The sequence below is a fragment of the Microcebus murinus genome, chromosome 3 (genome assembly GCF_040939455.1).
Source record: "Microcebus murinus isolate Inina chromosome 3, M.murinus_Inina_mat1.0, whole genome shotgun sequence".
NCBI lineage: Eukaryota > Metazoa > Chordata > Mammalia > Primates > Cheirogaleidae > Microcebus > Microcebus murinus.
The window spans coordinates 31,715,437-31,740,064 of NC_134106.1; the positions used below are offsets into that span (position 1 = coordinate 31,715,437).

Sequence of the window (24,628 nt, forward strand, 5' to 3'; positions counted from 1 at the left end):
TTTATATAATTTAGCAAAACCCAACCAATAGGAACTCTAAACTCTAAGAGCTTCCAGAGGGGAGACAAGAAACCTGATAACTTACAAGGGGGGCTGAGTCAGATAATATCAGACTCAATGTTGGCAATGCCAGGTATCAGAAGGTAATGGAGCCCTGTCTTCAAAGTTGTGAAAGAAAATTATTCTGAACTTTAAAATCTGCAATGGGCTGGGTGTGGTGGTATGCGCCTGTTGTCCCAGCTACTTGGGAGGCTGAGGAGGAAGGATTGCTTGAGCCCCAGAGTTTGTGATCAGACTGAGCAATATAGTATGATTCTGTCAATAAAAATAATAAAAATAAAAATCTGTAACAGAAAAAACTATGAAGATATACATGTGTGGGCTTGGAAAGCTTACCATCCATGTATTCCTCATGAAAACAAAAAAGATTACATTATATTTTTATCCTACAAAAATGAAAATTAAAAAAAAAAACTCTTCTTTACTGTTAGTGAGGGTATAGGGAAATATGATGGTGGGGATGTATGTTAATTCATTTCCAGAGAATTTAGTAAAACATATAAAAAATCCTAAAAATGTTCTCAAACTTTTGATCCAGCAATTGTATTTGCAGTAAATTATTTGAAGAGAATTGGCATCAGTGTAGGCAAAGATTCAGCTACTAAGATGTGACATTCAGCCTCACACATAATAGTGATAATCAGAAACAGCCTAATGTATGCACTAGGCAGGCATTCACTATGATGTAATTTTAAAAAATATTCCTTTAAAATAAATAATTCATGAGTGTCTTATAAAATTTAAAAAGATACAAAAGGCCATTTAGTAAAAAAAAAAAAAAAAAAAAAAAAAGAACCTTTTTCCACCTCTCTCCTCCAGCTACTGAATGCAATCCCTGAAGGCAACTGACACAAGTTTCCCTTTCAGTCCATCAAGAGACATTCTCTCCCTCTATATCGTCTATATCTGTATGTATAGCGATATCATTTTCTTTTGTGTATGTGATAGTGTATTATACACACTGTTCTACCCTTGGCTCTTTAGACTTAATTCCTGGAGATTGTTCAATATGAGCACACGGAGATCTATTTCATTCTTTTAAACAAACACAGATCTTTGATGTGTATCCCTTAATTCATGTGATCTTGGATAAGATCATATTTGTGGAAGATTTGTAGAAGAACATTTAGTAGTGTGGATAGATATTCATGATTTATTAAGTGAAAAAAAAATAAAGCAGCAGATTACAAACTGGTTAAGAGAGCTATACTCATGTTTAAGTCTACAAATAGTCTCTTTCAAATGCTTAGGACACACATGCACGTATGCACATGAAAGCTGGGCATTTGCCATTACAAATTCCTGGAATGACACATCCACTGTGCCCTTTGTCCTAGTGAGTTGGCCTTTGTAGTCAGGGATATGGCCCTGGTTCATGATCTAAGGAAATATTAGGGAGATAGTTCAGCAAAAGATAACACACAGGGTTTTATTGTTCTCTGGGTACTTGGTGATCTTAACATACTTTTCTTTTCCATGCTTGAGATAAGCCAAGGAATGGTCTGTACCACCTCCTACTTTGTTTGCTATTATTTAGAGTTAGAAAAATATGAGAAGCATGGACTAATCAGTGTCAGAGGCCTTTCAGTCCTGAAGAAACTATAAAACCAACCCTAGGAGAAAAACTAGTTGCAGTCCCTAGGATCAGGCCGTAGAGATGGGTCTGCCCTGTACCTTCTGACTTTTCCCTTTGACATCGCTCTGGCTGGATGCTGGACCCTTACTGGGAGCAATAACAAGAACAGAAGTGCCTGGTTCAGATTCTAATATTCTTAAGAGCCTGCCTCAGTTGGACCCTTATCTTTGCTATCCACAAGAGGTGTTCATATTGAAACAAGCGTCGTTGTTAAAATAAACTTTTAATTTTGGAATACTTCTAGATTTACAGAAAAGTTGCCAAGATAACACTGATCATTTCTGTGTACCCCTCATGTCGTTTCACCTAATGTTAATATCTTAAGTTACCATAGGACAGAATCCAACATTGGTACACTAAATTCCAGATCTTATTTGGATTTATTCAGTTTTTTCCACAAATGTCCTTTTTGTGTTCAAGTATCTAATCCGGGATCCCACATTGCATTTTGTCATCATGCCTCCCCAGCCCACTCTGATCTGTGATAGTTTCTTGGTCCTTCGTGACCTCAACAGTTTTGAGGAGTACTGGTCAAGGATTTTGCAGGCTGTCTCTCAATTTGGATTTATTTGATGTTATTTTCTCCTGGTTCTACTGGGGTTATGGGTTGTGGGAAGAATACCAAAGTGCCTCCTTGTCACGTCAGATCTGGGGTATAGACCACCAACGTGACTTATACTGGTGATATTAACCTGGGTCACAGATTAAGGTAGAGTCTGCCAGTTTCTCCACTGTAAAGCCACATTTTTTTTTTCTACCTTTCCATTCTCTGTTTTTTAGAAGAGATTCACTAAGTCCAACCCATACTCAAGGGGAAAGGGAACTGAGTTCCATCTTTTAGAGGGAATAGTATCTACATATATTATTTGGAATTTTTCTGTTAGGAGGGGATGTCCCTCACCCCAGTTTATTTATTTATTCAATCATTTATACATATACAAACATCCTTTTGGTTAAAAGTAATAAATTCATTTATTTAAGTAAAAGGGGTCAGGTCATTACTCATGCTTTAATTAATTTTTTTCCTGGTTTACTATAGTTTTAATATTTTATTTTTCCTTATACAATAATGTGTTCCTGGGGCCTAATGTTCTCATATACCAGTAGAAAACCAAAATTTGTTGTCGTCTCTTAAAGAATTGAGAATTGCACACAAAAACCTAACATAAATTAAAAGGATGTAACCACCCAAAGTGTTCCAGCAGGAAAACATGAGATAAGAAAGGAAACTAGATCCTAAGGCTTGGACTTTTCCAACCCTGTAGGACTGGCAAGACAAAAATGCCAACTGGTTCAGGAACTCTTTTTCTTTTTCTTTTTTTTGAGACAGAGTCTCACTCTGTTGCCCAGGCTAGAGTGCTATGGCATCATCCTAGCTCACAGCAACCTCAAACTCCTGGGCTCAAGCAAACCTCCTCCCTCAGCCTCCCAAGTAGCTGGGACTACAGGCACGTGCCACAATGCTTGGCTAATTTTTGTCTATTTTTAGTTGTTTGGCTAATTTCTTTCTATTTATAGTAGAGACTGGGCCTCTCTCTTGCTCAGGCTAGTCTCAAACTCCTGAGCTCAAGCAATCCTCCCGCCTCTGCCTCCCAGAGTACTAGGATTATAGACGTGAGCCACCGTGCCCGGCTTGGTTCAGGAACTCTTGCCAGCCTCTAGAGAAATCCTGGACTAGTCTTCTCTGACACTAATACCCTGCACAGATCCAGGGGCTGATGGCCACACAGGTCCACCGGGCATGGATTCTCTTCCACAAGAATGTTCTCTCACTTCAGCCACAAAGTGACCAAGCCACAGGTACTAAGCATTCAAATCAAAGATATGTACAGGGTATTAAACACATATCAAAGGAACAGTTAACTTGAAAGCAAGGTCAAAATCAGCAAGGAGTTCTGCAATCTAGTGCTGGGCCAGACACAAGCTTCAAGGACAAATTTCTTTTCAAAGGCTTATTGCAGCTTCCGGAGGCTAGCATAGGGTGTATACATTTGTGGGAGCAAATTTATACTTCTGCATTAACTCATGCAGCAAATGCTGTGCATCTGCTTGCAGTCCATTTAGAAGCACGTGCGGTGGACCATGGATGGGCCCAACTGATCATACTCCTGCTTGCTGAACTTCACCAGCTGGCAGGTGATGGGGCAGCCAGGATGGGGCTGAGTACTTGCTCTCTGGGCAAGCCATGATCTCGATCTTCCTGGTGTTGGGCACCAGGGCGATGATCTTCTGCATCCAGTAGGCAATGCCTAGGTATGTGGTGGTGCCACCAGACAGCAAAGTGTTGGCACACAGGTCCTGGAGGATGTCCACATCACACTTAATGATGGAGTTGAAGGTGGTCTCGCGGATGCCGCAGGACTCTGTACCCAGGAAGGAAGGCTGGAAGAGCATCTCGGGACACCAGAATCAATCGTTGCGGGTGGTGATCACCTGGCCGTAGCTCTTCTCCCGGGAGCAGGGGCACGCAGCGGTTGCCCTCTCCTGCTCCGAGCCCAGGGCTGTGTAGCACAGCTTCTCCTCGACGTCGCGCCCACCTCCTGCTGGCTGCGGTGGTGAAGCTGCGGCCGCGCTCCGGGAGGATCTGCACGAGGTCAGGTCCCGAAGCGGGGTGGCGTGGGCAGGGGGTGGCCCTCAGAGATGGGCACCTGTGAGTGACCCGTCTCCAGAGTCCACGACAATGCCACTGATACGAGCAGAAGCGCACAGGGAGAGCAGGGCCTGGGTGGCCACGTACGTGGCCAGGGTGTTGAAGGTCTCAAGCATGATCTGAGTCATCTTCTCTCTGCTGGCCTTGGGGTCCAGGGGGGGTCCTCGGCCAGCAGCCACGGGTGCTCCTTGCTGGGCCAAGCGCAGCTCGTTGTAGAGACGTGGTGCTAGAGCTTCTCCGCGCTGTCCCAGCTGGTGGCAGACTGCAGGGTGAAGATGGGCGCTCGCCCTGGGCCTCGCCGCCCCCTGGCAATCTGCTGCCCCAAGCACACCCTCACGCCCTGGCGCCTGGGGTCCCACGATGGAGGGGAACACGGCTCCGGGGACGTCGTCCCCAGCAAAGCCGGTTTTGCACGCGCCGATTTCCTCTTCCACTGCGACCGCCGAGTGGCGGGAGCACGCGGAGCGAGCACGACGGAGAGTGACAGCCTCGCGTGCTTTTAGTGAGACGCAGTACAGAATCTTCTAGGGGCTGCTACTGGAGATGGGAACGGGGAGGGGGGCTCCCAAAAGAGCTTCATTTCAGCTCTGCCATATATCAACTGTATTACCAAGGGCAAGTTTCTTAATTCTCTGCTCAGTTTTCTTTTTGCAAAAATGGAGACATTAAATACTAAGAATACTATTATTAATATTATATAGGGGTGTAAAGATTCAGATCGGTGAGATGAATTCGCCTTAAAACAATAGCATTGGGTCTAATAAATAGTAATATTAATATATACTATTAAGTGTTATTACTCACATGATTTAATTTAGTAAATTTAGAAATATATGTACAGTCTACGGCCATACCACCCTGAATGCGCCGGATCTTGTCTGATCTTGGAAGCTAAGCAGGGTCAGGCCTGGTTAGTACTTGGATGGGAGAAATATATGTACATGTGCATATGTATACACACGCACAGAGGAAATCAGAGGTTGATGATATTAGTGATTTTTATTTTCTTCTCTTTATTTGCACATTATAGATTTTGGATAATAAACCTTTATCATTTTTTTAAAACGGGGAAAATAATAAAAGTCCCCAGATTAATAATGCCTGGCACTACTGAAAGTGTGGAAAATGATGGCTATCTCATTCTACTGCTGGGAAGACAATTTGATAAATTTTTTCTGAACTGTCTGGACAATAAGTATCAGAAGCATTAAAATGTTGCAAACTATCTGACTCAGCAATTCCATTTCTAGCTGTTTGTCCAGATAAAAATATAGTACAGTATACATGCACAGAGATTGATCCATACAAATGTTTTTTTTTTCATACAAATGTTTAGAGCATCAGTTATAAAAACAAAAACTGGTAACAACTGAATGCCCATATATAAATTATAAGTGTGTAGCCAAAACATCATTTTGTATTAATAGAAGAGCATTTAATAATTTTTTTAAATGTTCACAATGCATTTAAGTGACAAAGGGCAGTCACAAAAATTATGGCCACTATAATTTTATTTCTGTCAAATATACATACATGCATGCACAGTAAATATTATTTAATATGTCTATACACATAGTACCATCTAAATGGCACTAGTTATTATCTCAGGATAGTGAGATTATGAATGACTTCCTATTTTCTTATTTGAGTTTATCTATATTTTCCAGATTGCCTACAAAAACCCTATATTATTTTTGGAGGCAATGCTATTTTTAACATGCTCATCATAGAAAATTTAGAAAATACAAAAGCAAACTGCAAAGCCGTATTATAGGATGATCATATAAAATATTTACCAAGCACTTAATTTTAGTTGTCTCTTGTTTTCTTTCTTTTTTTTTTTTTTTTGACTCTGTCTCACTTTGTTGCCCAGGCTAGACTGAGTGCCATGGTGTCAGCCTGGCTCAAGCGATTCTTCTGCCTCAGCCTCCCGAGTAGCTGGGACTACAGGCATGCGCCACCATGCCTGGCTAATTTTTTCTATATATATTAGTTGGCTAATTAATTTCTTTCTATTTATAGTAGAGACAGGGGTCTCGCTCTTGCTCAGGCTGGTTTTGAACTCCTGACCTTGAGCAATCAGCCCGCCTCGGCCTCCCAGAGTGCTAGGATTACAGGCATGAGCCACTGTGCCCGGCCTTTAGTTGTCTCTTAAGAGAAGGGATTGTGGGGAAATGCTGAAGGTTTAGTTTTTTTCACAATCTTTATATATTATTATCCCTGTCATCTGAAAAATATCAATTTAAAAATAAATAAAAATCACATTTTAAAGGGCTGCATAATATTTCATTATACCCTAAAATTCTCCTGGTTTTAGACAATTTCCACCATTTCATTATTATGAATAATGATAATGCTTCGATGAATATCTTTGTTCTCAAATCTTTTCCTATTTCATTATATTCTATGATAAATTTGAAGAAGGGGAATTCCTACATCAATTTGTGTATACTAATCTTAAAGCATTTTGCTTGAAATGTATGTGTGTATACATGAACAACAGATCTAACTTCCCATTTCTTAACTAAAGACTCTTAATTTTATGGTTTCTAATTTACTCAGAAAATTTCTCATGGGAAAAATGTATCCTCTTTGGAAATATATTCCAGAGTCTTATTTGAAAATAATTTCTCAACTCCAAAAGAAAGTTTAAAGTCTGGTCTAATACTCTAACAGAAATGGGGGCAATAGATAAATTCGCTATTGATTCGTTATGCTAAGATGACAGGGGCCAATTCACTGGCGATATTCTAGTATAGACTTGAGAAAAGAGAATTCATCATTCCATGGTTTTACATCTATTCTATTTTTAAAAAATAAATATAGCCAAGCTTTTAAAAAATGTTTTATTGAAATTTAATTGATGTGCCATAAAATTCACCCTTTTAAAGTATACAATTCAGTGGGGGTTTTTTTTAGTATAGTCACAGATTGTACAACCATCACCACTATCTATTTTTGAACAATTTTATCATCCTTGCTTTTCAAAATTATTTTTATTTTATAATTATACATAAAAACTGCCTCAAACCCATTATCATAGAAGACAATAAGGAGATATAAATAGTTAAATAAACAAATATGGTTTTGACCACGTACTTAATCTATGTTTAACATTTCTTTGGGTCTTTTAACTTTTTCAAGGCCTTGGTTTCCTTATCTGTAAAATCAGAACTTTGGCATAATCTCACAAAGGACTCCCTGATTTAAATTCTTTTTATGTAGTATTCATATGTCCGTTCACATTTCATGCTAATTTTACACCAGGCACTATGGTTAGAGTCAGACCTTGCATATACAGAAGAGGAATATGCAAATCACTGCACTTACAAATCTGATCTGATGTCCACAAAAAAAGACCAAACATTTTTGTTAAGACTTAGAGCTAGCCAGTTAGCTAAGGACACAGTGTTTTTACAGTTATTTAATTAAGGTTGGCAGTAGAGAAATCACAAATATCAAGTTGTAAAAGTTGAGTGAAAATTGAAAATGCCTCAAAGCAGGGGACGTGGCTTTCAACAGTTAATGTTTATCAATTTTAAATGCAAAGAATAAGTGAAAATTTTGGTGGAAATTTTTAAAGCTGACTCTATCAATTTCTGGCTACCTGTCTGAACCTGAGATTTCTTATTTGTAAAATGTGGATAACAAAACCTACTTCCTACATTGTCTGGGAAAGTACAGGAGAGAATATATATAAAGCCTCCAGTAGAATGCCTAGCATCTGATAAGGGCTTAATGCAACTTAGTTCCCTTGGACCAGTTAATCTACCAAGAACTTCAAGGCCATCAGAAGAAAGGTAATTGTATAGGTTGAAGAAATGTTGGTCAAAGGATACAAAATTTCAGTTAGATAGGAGGAATGAGTTCAAGAGATCTATTGTACAATATGGTGACTATATTTAATAACAATGTATTACATTTCTGAAAATTGCTAAGATAATTGATTATAAGTGTTCTAATCATTAAAAAAAGATAAGTATGTGAGGTAATGCATATGCTACTTAGCTTAATTTAGCCATTCCGCAAAGTATATATATTTCAAAACACCATGTTGTAATAATAATAAATATATATATAATTTTTATTCGTCAATTAAAATAATAAATTAGCCAACATGGTGGCAAGCATCTGTAGCTACTTGGGAGGCTGAGGCAGAAGGATGGCTTGAGCCCAGGCATTGGAAGTTGCAGTGAGCTATGTTGATGCCACTGTACTCTAGCCCAGGCAAGAGCAAGACTCTGTCTCAAAAAAAAAAAAAAAAGTATGTATTAATATAGTAAATACATAATACTTGCATAAATTGGTGAAATTAAAATGAATTGAAAAAGCCATAATTTGCCTCCATAATGTATTAACGATTTGTATTTCAACATTTGATAGCTGCTTTATATTGAGAATATTGATTTAAACTATTTCCTTCCTTTTTACTACATAAAGCTTGAGATTTCTAGTTATTTAATGCTTCTTCCTAGCTTTAGTCCTGTCAAATTCTCTAAAATATTAGACTGCATTGGTCATTATTGTTCCCTTAAGAGATTAGAAATTCTAAAAATTAAAAAAAAAAAACACGCTGTGTAAATCTCTGCAAGATAAGGTAATAGGTGTGGTCGGCAGGTTGAGATAAAAATCCAAAACACTGTAAATAATAGTCTGTGATTTTTGCGTACTGAGAGAGTGCCGGAAAATCTCCTGGCAATGATGTTGCTAGATGGAGCCTTCTTGGGATCCTGGCCAAGGATTTACTTTAATCCTTAGGAATTGTGCAATTTACGAATTGAAGTTTCAATTTCACTTGCATTTAATAGCTAGCTATTCTCTCTGCCATGTGTATTCTTCTTTGTCAATTTTATTGATCAAAGGGCCTGTTGTGCACTTATTAGGCAAGAATGGGAATCTTCCTCTTCAGAGTGGCGTCCAGCTCATCTATTTAAGGCATGCCGTCATCTATGGCAACGAGGAGTTTAAAGTGCTTACTAAGGCAAAACCAAACAACAGCAACAACTAAACAAAAACCAAGCCTGGTGTTGAATAACACAAAACATCTTATACGTCTTTGGCTTGCTTAAAAAAACGAAAGCTGGGCTTTTCCTTACAAAGCTACTGCACCCCCAGGATTTTGCCTTTGCCACTGTGGACCTAGCTGTCTGCCACAGATGGGAGTGAAAAGAGAGATCTCAGACTAGGTCAGGAAGGTGGAAGGACGCAGGACTGGTTTGTTTCTTCCTTGTGAAGTGGACAACATAGGATTCCCTAGCTAGGCCCTTACCTTTCCATCCAATCTGCAACAGATCTGAGAAAAGGAGGATGGAAGAGGACACAGGAGCAGGACAATAGATAGATGACAGCTCTTTGTTTATGCCATTTCACAAAATATCTTAGCTGGAAAGATCTTTAAAATCATCTAGCTTGACTACTCCTTATTACAGACTGAAGGGCCAGAAGGGAGGGAAATATGCCCCAAACTGTGCAGTTAGTAGCAGAATTGGCTCTAGAACTCAGTCAAGGTGTTTTCCACTTTCCCACACTGCTTTGATGAATTTCTTTGGAAGAAGAGATGGCCAAAGCTGGCGAAGGTAAATCTTCAAGGCAGACAAAGTTTGCTATAGGCACGTTTCCAGCTCCATTTCTCCTCCCTTATGGTACCCTCCACTCCCAATCCCTAAGGAAAGGCTCAGTGCCCTCATGTTGCCCTCTGGACACCTAGCCATCCCACCCACCCCAGCCCAGACCTCCATTTTCTCAGAGTAATGATGGCGAACAGGTCTTGGGAAAGCTATTCCTTTAAAGAAATTCACATAAAAATTCCAACTGGTACTTAATCTCCCTAATCTTCACAGTGGGATTGCTTTGAAACTCTAATTTCTAATTATATTTTGAAAATGTTCTAATTTCTAAATGTTAAATATTTAAGGCAGAATGAGGAAGGGATTTTTTATCTCTTCTAGGCCAGCCAGTGAGTAGGGCAGAATTAATTATGGTCTTGCTCAATTTCAAGTCATGAAGGGCTCGACTTACAGGGAAAAGCAAGCTGGTGCATAGCGCCAGGGGAAGAGATCTTTTGTTCCCGGTTGGAAGTACTGTGAGCTGTCAAGGCATGAACCCAGCACAGCACCCTGGCGTCAGGCATAGTACCAGCCCTGGGTTACATCTGGAAATTGGATTTGGAAATGGAGGAAGGGACTTTTAATGGGTCTCTTGAAGTCAATTCATGACTAAATAAATACCCATTATTTAGTGGGAATGATGGAGCCAACTTTGGTGAAGGATTTTTTTTTTCCTAAACGAGAATAGATTTAAGGAATAAGAGGCTGTATATACTGCATCCAGAGAGATGCCAATCTTTAAAATATACTGTGGGAATTTATTTGAATTCAATCTAAGATGATTTTCAAATTTAGTTTATATAAGACAGTGCTGGTATTTTACAGGGAGTTCTTAGACATGAGGAAATACAGAGTGATTTTCTTTGATCTGAATATTGCAGGTAGTAGTAGGAGGAGATTAGCAAATTCAGAATAAAGAAATTGGGTAACAGGGCAGGTCTTTGTCAGAGCACAGAGTGGAGTTCTGAGAATTCGGGCGAGGATGAGACAGGATAGGGATTCAAATCCAAGAAAAGTAATTGTTGGCTAGAGGGGACAGCAATTAGGAAAGCAGGAGAGGAACAGTGGAAAGGAGATCTTCAAATAGGGACTTCCTCAGGACAAGTAAAAATTACAAGGATTCTTTCTAGCTGGTGCTTCTGATGGTTCCTCTTCTCACAATTTTCTCTCACTGCAAGTATTTCTCAAGGATTAGGACTGAATTTTCTTCCCGCTCACAGCACTCCCTTACTGCCTCAGGGAAATAAATTGCTCATATGGTTTCAGTCCCCAGAATATACAGCTTAAATTAAGACTTGAGTCTCTAGCCTGGATCACTCACATTTTTTCTAGTTGTTTCTTATAGCTAATCACCCCAGACTGTCTAATGAACACAAATTTGTTTTCTGTATTCACATCCCTAAAATGCTTTTTTCTGGTTGGGTGCGGTGGCTCATGCCTATAATCCTAGCACTCTGGGAGGCCAAGGCAGGAGGATCACTTGAGGTCAGGAGTTCGAGACCAGCCTGAGCAAGAGCGAGACCACATCTCTACCAAAAAATAGAAAGAAATTATCCAGACAACTAAAAAAAAATATATATATATATATATAGAGAGAAAAAATTAGCCAGGCATGGTGGCGCATGCCTGTAGTCCCAGCTACTCGGGAGGCTGAGGCAGGAGGATCGCTTGAGCCCGGGAGTTTGAGGTTCTCATCACTTCAGTCCTTCAGGAAATCTCTTGGAGTCATGATCAGGTTTATTTCATGATGTTCGTGCTGGTGTCTTCTTTAAGTTTTCTATTGAGATCTCAATTTGTGCCTTCCTGGCACAAACCTCATTAGGCTGGTTCCTCTTGGTGACTGTATACACTGAAGGCGGATTGTCTTCAGTTGACAGTGCTCGCTAGACAATAAGTAAACATTTCAGAGTGCCAATAAACTAAATTGGTATAAAAAGAACAGTGTGACATATCTGTCTGCTGGAAGACAGGAGTCTTTTCATGGTAGGAATGCAAAAGCCACCAAGTGGAAAATGCATGCAGTTGAGTAGTAGGATGAGGTCTCACATTGTTTTGGAGGTGTGGGGCACATGACAACCACTGCATTAAAAAAATATAATGGATTTTTTTCAAGGAACCAAATATTAACTGTGGAAGTTAATATACTCAAGAAGCTCTAAAGGGTGAAGAGAATAATAACTAATATTTATGTAGCTCTTTATATCACAAAATTAATATAATTGTTTTAATACTTTTAACACCCTCAAGAGGTAGGTATTATTTTCTTTGTTTTAGTGTTGAAGACACCAATGATCAGAAGTCATCTTTGCAAAGCCAAAACCTGACCTTGGTTGGATGTCTTTCCATCTAAAGAGGAAGAGGGCAAGTGTGGAAAGACAGCGGCACCAGCCATCCTGAATACTCAATGCTGCTAGAGACCCTTTTGGTATGAGGAGAAGCTCTTCTCATGCCCTAAGACCAGCCTTTTCCCTCAACACACAGAAGATGGTCACTAGCTATGGCTGGTGAGCGAGAGGAAGGGTGAGGAGCACTGGTTAAGAAGGACCCACCAGGACTCAAATTTACTGATTGTTTTTTGGGCAAAGGTAGAAAACTAACAGCCTAGCATCTATCCAGCTATCTAACACAGATGTGGATATTTTTCTTGCCAAAAGAAGAAAGTTTCAGCCAGGTGCAGTGGTGCGCCTGGAGTCTCAGCTACTCGGGAGGCTGAGGCCGGAGGATTGCTTGAGGCTAGGAGTTCAAGTCCAACCTGGGCAAAATAGCAAGACCCTGTCTCTACCAAAAAAAAAAAAAAAAAAGAAAGAAAGAAAAGAAGTTTTCTTTTAGGCCACTGTGAAAAAACTGGGCAAATTTCTAGCAGGAATATACTTATATATTGGTAAAATACAATGTCATGACCATTTCTTCATTACGGTGCTTTAGCTTTCTCCCACAGGATGGTGACCCTTGTTTTATGAGAAGATGATGCCCCCCTTGGAAGCATAGCAGCTTTGACTAAGATAATTGAGATTCAAAGACAGAGGCCAATGGGTACCAATGACAAATGATTTTTAGATTCCCTAGATTGTACTTAGAGTTCTAAATTAAATAACATCAGATCTTATGCCTTACTTTAAATGTGCATATAATTTGAGAACATGTTTTCAACTGTAATGACATGTGATTTAAAGAAATACTGTTTCAGTTATCTACTGCTGTATAACAAATCATCCCAAAACGTAGTGACTAAAAACAACAGTGATTTATTATTTCTCACAATTCCTGTGGGCTGACTGGGCTCAGGTGGGCAGTTATCCTGTTCTACTTGGTGCTGGCTAGAGGCACTCGTTTGGCTACATCTGGCTGGTGGCTGTGCTGAGTTGGAAGGTGCAGGAAGGCTTCACTTAGGGGTCTGGCTCTTTGGTGCTCTTCCAATGGTCTCTTTCTCTCCATGTGGTGTCTTAGCGGTCCAGCCTAAGCTCCTTTGCAGCATGGTAGCTGGCTTCCCCAGAGAGAGGAGGCAGAAGCTGCCAGGCCCTTCAAGGGCTAGATCACAAAATGGCACAGCATCACCTCTGATGCATTCTGTGTGCCTCAGGAGGTCACAAGGCCAGCCAGGATTCAGGTGGGGACGGAGGAAGGCAACTTCACCTCTTGACAAAAGGAGTGGCAGGTGTCATTGCAATAGGCATGGGGATGGGAGAAATTATTGCAGTCATCATTAGAAACAATCGACTATACTCTTTCAATCACAGGCAGCATTAAAAATAACAAAAGTAGAAAGGTTAGTTCAAAAAGAAAATAAGAGAATTGAAGCATATTTAAATAGTGACCTCATTAATTGTTTTATAATTGTTTTTCTCTCTTTTGATCATTAGTCTGAGTTTGGTCTCAAGCCTTTTTCACCTTTTACCCACAACAGAAACTACTGTGATAGCCTGGAATTGAAGATATGAGAAAATTTCACATCTGTAGCTTCAGTATTGTAAAGGGTCAGAGAAATATTTTGATAAATTGAAAGAAAAAGATTCTTACAGCCTTAAGGTAAAATTGTGGAGATGTTCTCAGGGATAAACATCTAGCTAGTCAGACTGGGAAAGATTTTGTTAGTTTTTCTATTTGTAAAACTTTCCAACCCAAGGCACAAAAAAGAATAGCTTGCCATGTTTAGACATTCCAACCAATCGAAAATTAATATAAATGCCAAATTAGAGAATTTATATATGAAGATAAATAGTTTTTCTCATTTAAATACGAAGTATTAGAAAATGAACCACTAGCTGAGTTGAATAGAAATGAGGAGACAGAAATATTTCTATCTTTTATTAAAATAAGCTAAAGAATATATTCAGGTTAAATTATATATACAAATATAAAGTTACCAAAGTATTTAATTGCAAATGTGGTTTTTCTAAATATCTTAAACTAAATTTTTAAAAATACTATATTATTTATATTTAACATAATACAACTAAAACTGCTTTGTAGTGAACGGTTTCACTACATTAGCATAATTACCATTATGCTAATGACCAAATACTAATTAACATATAGCTACAATTTCAAGTGAGTTGAGGTACACCTGCTACTATACAAATATGTTCTAAAAGCACAAGTAGACACAGAGCATCTTCAACGTGATGATATTTAGATATATGGTCACTGAGTAGTGTTCACGACAGAAAAATTTTAACTTTAAAAATGCAAACTATTTATATACCTGTTGGGTAGCATTACCATTTTTGAGCTTGAGTAAATCACATGTGTAACTAAAAAGTTGACTGAGCCCAAGTCTTTGTTGCTAAAATATAAAATGTGTGTAGTTCAAATTTATTTGTAGAATTTTATTAAGTTATCCTTTACTAAAACTACTAAAATTTTGCTAAATGATCTTTGCTTTGATGGATATCTTCATATTTTAGAGTATATGTGTCATTTCCAAGCTAAGTAGAGTTAGATTAAAACATCAAAGAATGAGTACATATTACTCTGCATTTTAAAAGCACACCTATTTTATTTATATTAACTAAAACATAGTGATAATTAGCTTCAAAATACACTTTCCTTATAAAGTTTAACCTCTGTTAGTTGTCTGTAAACTACTACTTTTATTTAATGGCAAGTGTGCAGAAAGTTCTATAAACTACTATTGATAGAGCTAGAAGGGTGTGGTCGTGAGTATGTGTTTGTGTGAGCATGAAAGAAAGTAAGCAGGAGGGAAAGAAGAGAGAGAAAGGTAACTCCTAGCTCCTGGCTAGATCATAAACACTAAAAATTTATCCTGGAATTATTAATAAAAAACAATCTCTAGAAAGCCTCTTCTAGCAGGAGATATGACCAAGGTGCAAACACTATGTGCTACAGAGAGTCACAGAAGTTTACAGCTAAAGGGGAAGCTTAAACTCATCTAGCTTAACTACTCTCTCATTTTACAAATTACAAAATGAAGGCACAGAAAAGTTACACGCTGGGCTAAGGCTACACAAAGAGTTGCAAGCCTGGCCTAGAACCTAGTTGTAATTTCCAGACCAAATGATCTTTCTATTATTCTCTAACTACCGCTCTTACAGTCATTTAGTCTTTTACTAAAACTAGAAAGAAGCTGTTAATGATATTCTTAGAAAATAAACACATATCCAGAACATTAATTGGCTTGTGAGTGGCATTTTATTTTTAAGTCCTAACTACATGCATTCAAAATCTGTATACTTACGTTGAAGCTGATACTTAAGCCTGACTCACCAGTTTTTTCAAGATATTACTATTGTGGAATTTTAGGATCATTCCTTTCTGATGGTACTTCTTAAATCTTTAAACATTTATTTTTTTGAGAATTCTGTGCCACTTAAGTTGTTTCAAAACCTGCGTTAGAAATCATTAGTAGTGACAAATGACTAAGACAGTACCAACTTTTTGAAAAATTGTAATTCTATGGCAAGTAAGCTAGCAGAGCAAAAAAATCTTTAGAACTAAAAAAAAAAAGTTTCAAAATAACTTTAATTTTTTTATGTCTTGTAATTTGGGAAACCTGCAAAAGCAATGAAGAACAGTGATATACCTAATTTAGAAGAAAGCAAATCTACTTTCTGTTTCAACTCTTCATTCCTTGAGAGCTTAGTTTTTACCCTTTATAATCATCTCTGTAATCCCAAGGATTCAAAAGCCTCTGGGACACAACTTTTTAATGATTCAGTCTAGTTAAAATTATCTTCAAAAAGTGATGTCCTTAAAGGGCTTTGTGGTTGAGGCAAGCTGGAACAATTACATTCAAATATCACCAGGAGTGAAACACAGACCAAAGACAGTCTCCAAGCACACCCGCTCCCTGAGAGAGGTCTGAATAAATGCCCTTTTCTATGGGGAGCTCCAAGAACAGGTAAAGTCTATATTTTTAATGGTCTGAAAATACTGAGCAAAACTAACAAACAAAAAAACTGTTTGGAGACTCTCAGGTACAGGAGCATGGAAAGTTTGAGGAAGCCACGGTGGGAAGAGGTCGTGAGGAGGTGGAGCACAGAGGAGCACTTGAGTGGCGTCCACTCCCCATGCTGCTGCAGAGTTTGAACAGCATCAGGAAAGAACTATTAATACAGAAATAAATTACAAGGCTTGAAAGTTAGCAGACGAGGCAAGACCCAGGTGATCGAGAGTCCAAAAAAACACATGCTTATGGAATCAAGTGGGCTTCTGTGAAGAGCTTGGGGAAAGACTCTTTGGCTAAAGATACATGTTACAAAAGTCATGACATAATTTGGGTACTAGACGCTGAAGTGCAAGTGTCTTCCATGGGGCTGAGAAGTGCAAAGAATTGTGTGCAGCACAGAGCTGAGAGATCTGCACTTGAAACAGAAAAGAACTGCAGCTTCAGATTTGTGCCCTTGAGCGGTAACAGGCAGCAGCAGCGCTAGGTGGCCTGGGTCAAACAGGCAAATGTCATCAGAAGATTATTTTTTCTTTGTGGTCATATGGCTGCATTAGAACATTTTTCTAAGCACTAAATGTTTTCCCCTCTCCCCTCCCCAGTGATAGCTAAATGATGGTTTTGTCGGAGGAAAAATAATGAAAAAGAGAAATGGTGGGTTGAATTAATTTTTAAATGTAAACAAAAACAAGGGAAGATAGTTACCCTACCAGCCCCTGCCGAAAACTCCGTTGTTGTCTGAAGCATAATTGCAAGCAAAATGGGTAATGGAGTCATGTGTTGTCTTCTTATTTTCTGAACCCATACGTATGATGTGGACATATATATATATACATATATATACATGTATGTGATATATATATAGGTATATATATGAAAATACATATGAGCTGTAGAAGCAGAAGTAGTTTGGTAATAAGAAGGCTTAAAAGAAAAAAAAACTATGAAAACTAAAAATAAATCTTTCAGCAAAGTTGCTTCTTATCTTTCATTTCCCATTTTCCTTGCACCTGTAGTATCATACTATTAAAAATGGAAGAAACATACAAATCTGAAAAGGCACATTCTTGATAACAAGATGAAAATAAAAAGGTCCGAATAGCTTATATTCACACTAAGAATGTTAATCAGCCCATTTAAAAAGTCCTTCCCATGAGCAAAGATCTATTGTTTAGATGCCATAACTGCTGACTGAATGGATGCTTCCAAATAACCGAATGAGATTCTTTGGAAGTTTACAAGTACAAAACAGACTTTTAGAGATGAACATAAGGTGTTACTATTTCCTTAATAACAATATATACTTAACTTTTGGTGCCAGATACAAAAGATTTCTGGAATAATGTGTATTTGCAAAATTTGACAACATTGCTAGACAATAATAGATAGCCCATGCTATTATTTTAAGTGAATTCTTTCTTAGCAAACTAAAAGTACTTTCAAAGATTCTGCATCATTTTTAGATGTCTAGGATAAAAGTCATCTACTAGCGCTTCAAAATTTATAAGTGCATATTTGTAAATATATGTATATATATGTATGTATGTCAAATTTACTTGGGAAAATATCCTGAAGTAAATTCAGCTCACCTATGGAAGTGTTTTACTTTGTTTTTCTTTTTTTTTTTGTAAGAGACACAAAATGCAATTAACTGAAAGATAATCTTCCTGCCCTCATATATGTTTACAAACCAACCTGATTATTATGCACTCACTAGCTTAGGGCTGCACAAGTTCATGGAGGCTATAGATGCAAATGTTGGAAGAGAGTATTGGCAATGACCTATTTAGACAACACATAGGAGGATTAGTTCAGGTACTGAGATGATTTAGCCAGGAGGAGGAAAAGGATTAGGAACCACGATGTGGCAGAGGATAGCATTAGAGTCGGCAGCCAATTATCTGAGGTGTTACTGTCATGAGGATGGTGATTTCTTGTCGTTCGTCCACTATTTGCTAATGTATGGAATTTGTATGGAATTTTTTCTAGCTAGCTTTAAAAATAGAATCATCAATGTCTCATGAGACAGAGAAAGTAGAGTCTGCCCTGGAATCAAGGGATAAACCTAGATGACCTTTCAAGGTTCCATTCCTACATGAATATAAAAACACCAATAAAATATGAGCATTACTCAGCAGACCTGGGTACAATAAGAGTGAATTAAAATGCAGGAACATAATCTCATCCCTTAGACAGCAGCTAAGCAGGCTGTTTACTTTCACATGTGATGTGGTCAGCTGAAGCAATATGATAAATGTAAATCTTTTTCATAAGTCAAAGTACAAGCCCACAAATTCTCAATAGAAAGTGCCTTCGGAGGGGCTGCTCTGATGAAATTGAAAATGTCTCCTCCATATGTGCAGGTTTAGGCTTTATAACATTTAAAGAAAATGTTCTAAAAGATAAAGTTGGCATGTAAAAAGCACGGGGAAAGGAATCAGCAAAGATTAGAGCAAAACAATTCTGGAAGGCATCTTAATTTTCATATGGCTCATTTGCATTTGAAACACTGAGAATTCCTATCTCACTTGTACAAAAATGTGTACATATTAAATTACTTTGCACTTGAAAGAACATTTTCCTAAATGTTTGGAAGATGATCAAATTTTAACTGGAGGACTTGTTTTCTTCCATCAGGTGTGGGGGAGATGTGGCTTCCTGGTATGAGAGGCAACAGTTGATTCTAGTAGCAGAATGAGACAAAAATAAGAAAGTAAATTGAAAACAATTCCTATTTGTACAGTTTTATTTAAAGATGGTAAAACAAAAGGTTACTTATGGCACAAAGATGTCAAAAAACATCAATTTGAAATTAAGCAAATTGGTTGTTACCTTTCCAAAAAATGTGATCCTCTGACACCTAAAAATTAGGTTCTATTACTTATTCTAGGATTCTCATGGATGTACTATTATTTATTTTAATATTATTTAAGTCATTTAAATAATGTTAAAATTATTTATTTCTTCTTACTTACTTCTGAGTATCTAGCCAGTGTTTAGAAGATAGATGCCCACTAACTATTAAATAATAATTCCAGGAGTCTACACTGTACTCATCTCAAATTTTTAATAGTTAGGTTATTGGCAGAACAGGTAAGGCTTAAAACCTTTTTACTAACAACTTTAAGAAAGTTAGCCTTAAGAAAATTGCTGGTCATCTACTCAGAGATCTAGAAACTGAGATCCAGGTAGAAATTTGAACCCACAAAGTGAAACCACAATGAACAAAAAGACAGGTCTGCAATTTTTAGCTTATTTTCTGATACGGTAAATTGTCTAAGAAAGAGGTGTGTCTTTGAAAGAAAACCAGAACCTGAAAGCCACCCTTTCCTTCCTCTTGGCCTTGCTCTTTGGCCCCTCAGCTGAAGGAGGAAGCTGTTCAGCATGGCCTCGTGCTGGGTGCCAGTGGAGCCTACCACACGGAGGTGACAGCATGCAGTTTACTAAGGACCTGGAGAACACGACCTAATCTTTGTAGATGAGATTCTCTAGGTGCATGCCGCCCTTTGTGTTCCTTTTCCTTTTGCTTTTGAAGGCCTAACGTAAGTCCCTGCTCTGTATTAGTTGGGCTACAGTCACTGAAAGGGCAGCACAGCTGTCAACCCAAGCAAGAACTGGCTGTGAAGGGACAGCAGCACCCAAGCCCCTCGAGGTGAATATGGTGACAGATCCCCCAAAAGAAAGTGAGTGGGGGACCTACTGTTTGCCCTCCCAGGCTGATGGTGGGGAACCTGGTGAAGTGTTCTTAAATGGATGGTGTACTTTTACACACATTCCACACTTCCTGATTGCTGCCTTAGACTTACTTGAACACACTCTAATCTTTTTGTTAAGTGTAAGCTGCACTGGGCTTGATTTGCAAACACTTAACAGTAAAGGGCAAAATGGACTATGTAATAAAAATTTGGGCCGGGCATGGTGGCTCACACCAGTAATTCTAGAACTCTGGGAAGGCCAAGGCAAGAGTATAATTTGAGCTCAGGAGTTCGAGATCAGCCTGAGCAAGGGCGAGACCCCGTCTCTACTAAAAAAATAGAAAGAAATTAGCTGGATAACTAAAAAATATATGTATATACAAAAAAAAAAATTAGCCAGGCATGGTGGCGCATGTCTGTAGTCCCAGCTACTTGGGAGGCTGAGGCAGGAGGATTGCTTGAGCCCAGAAGTTTGAGGTTGCTGTGAGCTAGGTTGACGTCATGGGACTCTAGTCCGGGCAACAGAGTGAGACTCTGTCTCAAGAAAAATAAAAAAAAATAAAAACATTTGGATGCCCAGAGATTTTGAATACACAGAAATAATTTAACATTTCATCTTTTTGATTAGTTTGATCTTTCCCAACAAACATTTGTCTTAACAATTAAAAGGTCAGAAAAAGAAAGACCATTTTCTTCTTTTATGGAAGACATGCTAATGAGAAGATAAATGACTAAAAATCAGACTGAAAGTAGAGAGATTAAGCAAATACAAAATGTGACGATTGTCAGCTGTTAATAAATTGAAAATCACCAACTTGGTTTATTAATAAGCATGTTCATCTACTTATTTATTTTAATAATATTTATTGTGTCCCTTCTATGTGTTAGGTGTTGTTTTAGGTGCTGGGTTTATAAGGAAAGAAAAAAAAAAAACCCCAAACTAAAACAAACCTACTTCTATGGAGTTTATGTTTTAACTTCAAAGTTTTCTGAAAGCAAATGAAGGACAGTCACCTAATAAACTCCAGAATTAATGTTTGTCATATTAGTCACCATATGGTTCTGTGATATCATCCCCAAGGATGGAATTTGGTTCCCAGGTGTCTGGGTTTCATTTCTCTATATCTGGCAGAGCTTGTTCTTGGATTTAAGAAAAAGCCTGGGAAAGGCAGACTTAGGTGGCTGCTGTGGGTGAAAAGATGGAGGAGTCAAGTTTCCTTTTTTTGTACATCTGGAGGCTACAGAAAGATACTGGAATTCCTGTGTAATGCTGGCAAAACAAACCTGTTGTAATGGGGTTTGAGTGTATGAAATTGTTATATTTTTTTGGGTATATGATCTTGTGGGTGGTATATCCAATCAGAATAGCAAAAAAAGTTGTGTACAGATTTTTAATTCAAGTGTCTTTGGAATAAGATTTTGCAACAATCTGGATATTTTGCACAATTCTATGGTTTTATTATATCAATCACCAATATTTATTAAGATAAACAAATACATCTAAACCAGCACTAAGTAAAAGTCTTGGAGTCCATCTAGTCTCCCTTTGAAAGGTAGAAAAACTAAAACAAAAACAAAAAAAATTATTTTTATAGCACTTTAACTTTTGAGTGGAGGTACCTGCTGACGTCTTCTGTTTCTTCCCTCATTACGTGCTTTTCTTTTAATTTGGTCATCTCGAAAAGAATCAAAGTAGGAGCTCTCCAGGAGTTGGGCACATGTTAATCTGTCATCTGGATTCATCTTCAGACACCCCTTTGGAAGAACAGAAAAGCAAAGAAGATATTAAGAGAGGGACTTATTTTGTTCCTGTGCCCTAAACCTGAATAATAACTTAATAGAGTAAATATGAGTTTAGAAAATTATAAGTTTGTGTATTATCAAGCACTTCAAATTTGTTCATAGCTAGAATTGCTCTTCTTTTCCCACCAAAGACATCTTCCCACCACTAGGCAATGCAAATCATTTGCAGGAGTCTTCAAAGCAACATCAGCATCACTGGGAACTTGTTAGAAATGCAAGTTATTGGATCCCACTCCACACCCACAGAATTGGATGCAAAGCACTGGATGGGGCCCAGCAGTTTGTGTTTAACAAGCCATGTGGGTGGTTCTAATACCCATGTGCTCAAGTTTGAGAACCGCTGGTTTGAGGAGATGGCTGAGGAAGTGTGAACCTCAGTACCAAGAAAGAACCTAAAACAAAGGGAAATGGAATAATTATTCATGTAAGAATACTAATGAGCGAAAAGGAAAAGGTAGCATTATGACTCTTTGTATTTGAGGCCATTGGAAGCAATTAGGCTCTGCCTCTAAGAGTGGGGAGGACCATGACAGCAGAGGGGTTAGAGTCTCAAGTTGATACTTATGGGTCTAAATCAAATAGTTGCATAACATACCTAGTTTCATCTAGAATCTTAGTAAGCCAACAGTGTCCTTTACCTTTGGAGATGAGGACAGGGAACTCATCCTGTACCTTGGAGTTTTTGTGCCCTAAAGTTGGCTTCTAAGGAGTTTTCAGGTTAGTTGGAGGAGTAACCACAGGTAGTTTCTAGCCTTCACCTGAGAAGAGGCTGGCCTGCAGTGCTTGACACCTCTCTTCTGCCTTGGAGGTTTGGCTAAATTGCAGGTGGGTGGGAATAACCTGTCAGGAACAAGGTCATGGGCCAGGCATGGTGGCTCATGCCTGTAATCCTAGCACTCTGGGAGGCTGAGGCGGGTGGATTGCTCCAGGTCATGAGTTCGAAACCAGCCTGAGCGAGACCTTGTCTCTACTAAAAATAGAAAGAAATTAATTGACCAACTAAAAATATATATACAAAAAATTATCAGGGCATGGTGGCACATGCCTGGAGTCCCAGCTACTCGGGAGGCTGAAGCAGGAGGATCACTTGAGCCCAGGAGTTTGAGTTTGCTGTGAGGACAGGACCCACAGAGTGAATCATGATAGATGGCAGCTGAGGTCAAGTGGAGCAGTGGTATAGGGAGTCTGAGAGCACAGAGGTATCAGACTCTGAGTCTCAGGAGGACTCAGACTGAAATACCTGAGGACCCAGAGAGGCAATCCAGCACTCTGGGTAGCACCACGGCAGTGACCAGCACTAGCACAAAGGCCAATCTATGGAGTTGACTGCAGGGTCATCCAAATGGCCTCACTGTCTAGATCAGATGAGTCTCAAACTAAGCTAGTTATCATAGTCACCTATGATAACAACATAGGTGTTTAAAGATACAAACGTCAAGGTCCCACTCATGGAGATTCTGCTTCTGCGAATCCAAGGCTAGATACTGAAATCGGTATTTTTAAAAAGCTCTCAGGTCACTCTGATGAGTAGTCATGTTTAGAAACCACTGCTATAGACAGAACTTGATTGTTAAAGATAGATACTTTCTCTGGTATCCTCATACTCATCCCCCAAAGGGCTTTTAGGATCCATGATAGATGGCAGGTTCACACCTTCTAGTTTGGCCTCAGTTGGTCAAGCATGAATGACAGACTGGTCATAGACAAGTTTCTTCTGCTTTCTATTAGAATTTGTCCTTTGTTTGACCATCTCTATTGGGCCTAATGCAGAGGCTAGGTTGGATGTCTGCACGGCTCTGACTTTGCCTCCTCTACTGCTAATGTTAATGGATATGTTAGGACTATTATTGCTTAAACCACTGATGTCCCTTTAGCTGTAATTATTTTATAGTTCCTTATTATTTTCAATGACTACATCCTGCTTTGGCATTATTCGCTTCACTGTCCACCTCCCAGAATTACCAGCTTCAGTCATTATAATTAGTAGTCAATAATAGTTGTAATTGATTCTTAAGTACCTTCATGAAACTCAAAGCCACGGGATGGGTATCTGAGAACTTTTCCTCAAGAGTTTCCTGAAAAAACAAAGTTAAAAATTCGACGTCACATAACAACAAAGTAACACAAATTTTAAATATATCTGTAATAGGAACACGTTGGAGAAAGATTCCCTAGTAGGTTATATAGTCCTTTTAAGGATTTTTAAAAATTATGTTTTTACATAATTTTACACTGAAAAGTCTGAAACAATAAAACTAGAGTTATTTGCTTAATTTCAAGATATCTTGCAATTGATGCTGGGTAATTGTGGGTCCCAAATGTCCCCATCTGAAATCCTACAACACAAATAATAAAATATCCAAATAGAGCAGTTTACCATGTCTTCTGGTTCAGGTATACTGATGCCACGGAAAAACTGGTTACTTTTAAAGATAGATTGATGTCTTGGGATTAGTTTTCCTGTAAAATACAAATCACGTAACTCATCATAAATTTGGCAAAGAATAATAAAGTGTTTAAATGGTTAACTTCTTAGGTGCAGGTATGAAAGAAATATTGTGCCTGACTGTTCCCTGCAGCTGGGAGGAATGGGTCCCTGCAGGCACATGCCTTCTTAGTTAGGTATGGCCAATTCTCCCAAGCAACTCTCTGCCACACGTGGTTTGGTTGCCAGTCAGCCTTCATCAAAAGACAAGGTGAGAAAATGGTGCTAGGGGCCTAGGGGCACGATCTCATCTAATCTCATAACAATCTCACCATAGTTGCCTTTTTTTT

The 24,628-nt window shown here is 38.5% G+C and overlaps 1 protein-coding gene across 2 annotated transcripts in view; it reads right to left on the bottom strand.

Annotated features, from left to right (window-relative positions):
* Nucleotides 1–14,342: 14,342 nt before the first annotated feature.
* CDKL4 (cyclin dependent kinase like 4) overlaps nt 14,343–24,628 on the bottom strand; it is a 45,372-nt gene continuing 35,086 nt past the window's right edge. For both annotated transcript variants that reach the window (XM_020288600.2, XM_012788520.3), the window contains exons 7-10: nt 24,231–24,313; nt 23,872–23,928; nt 21,671–21,805; nt 14,343–19,038 (exon numbers count right to left, since the gene is read on the bottom strand). In XM_020288600.2, the coding sequence (XP_020144189.1) occupies nt 18,937–19,038; nt 21,671–21,805; nt 23,872–23,928; nt 24,231–24,313 (377 nt within the window). In that variant the 3' untranslated portion in view covers nt 14,343–18,936. The remainder of the gene's footprint in view (nt 19,039–21,670; nt 21,806–23,871; nt 23,929–24,230; nt 24,314–24,628) is intronic.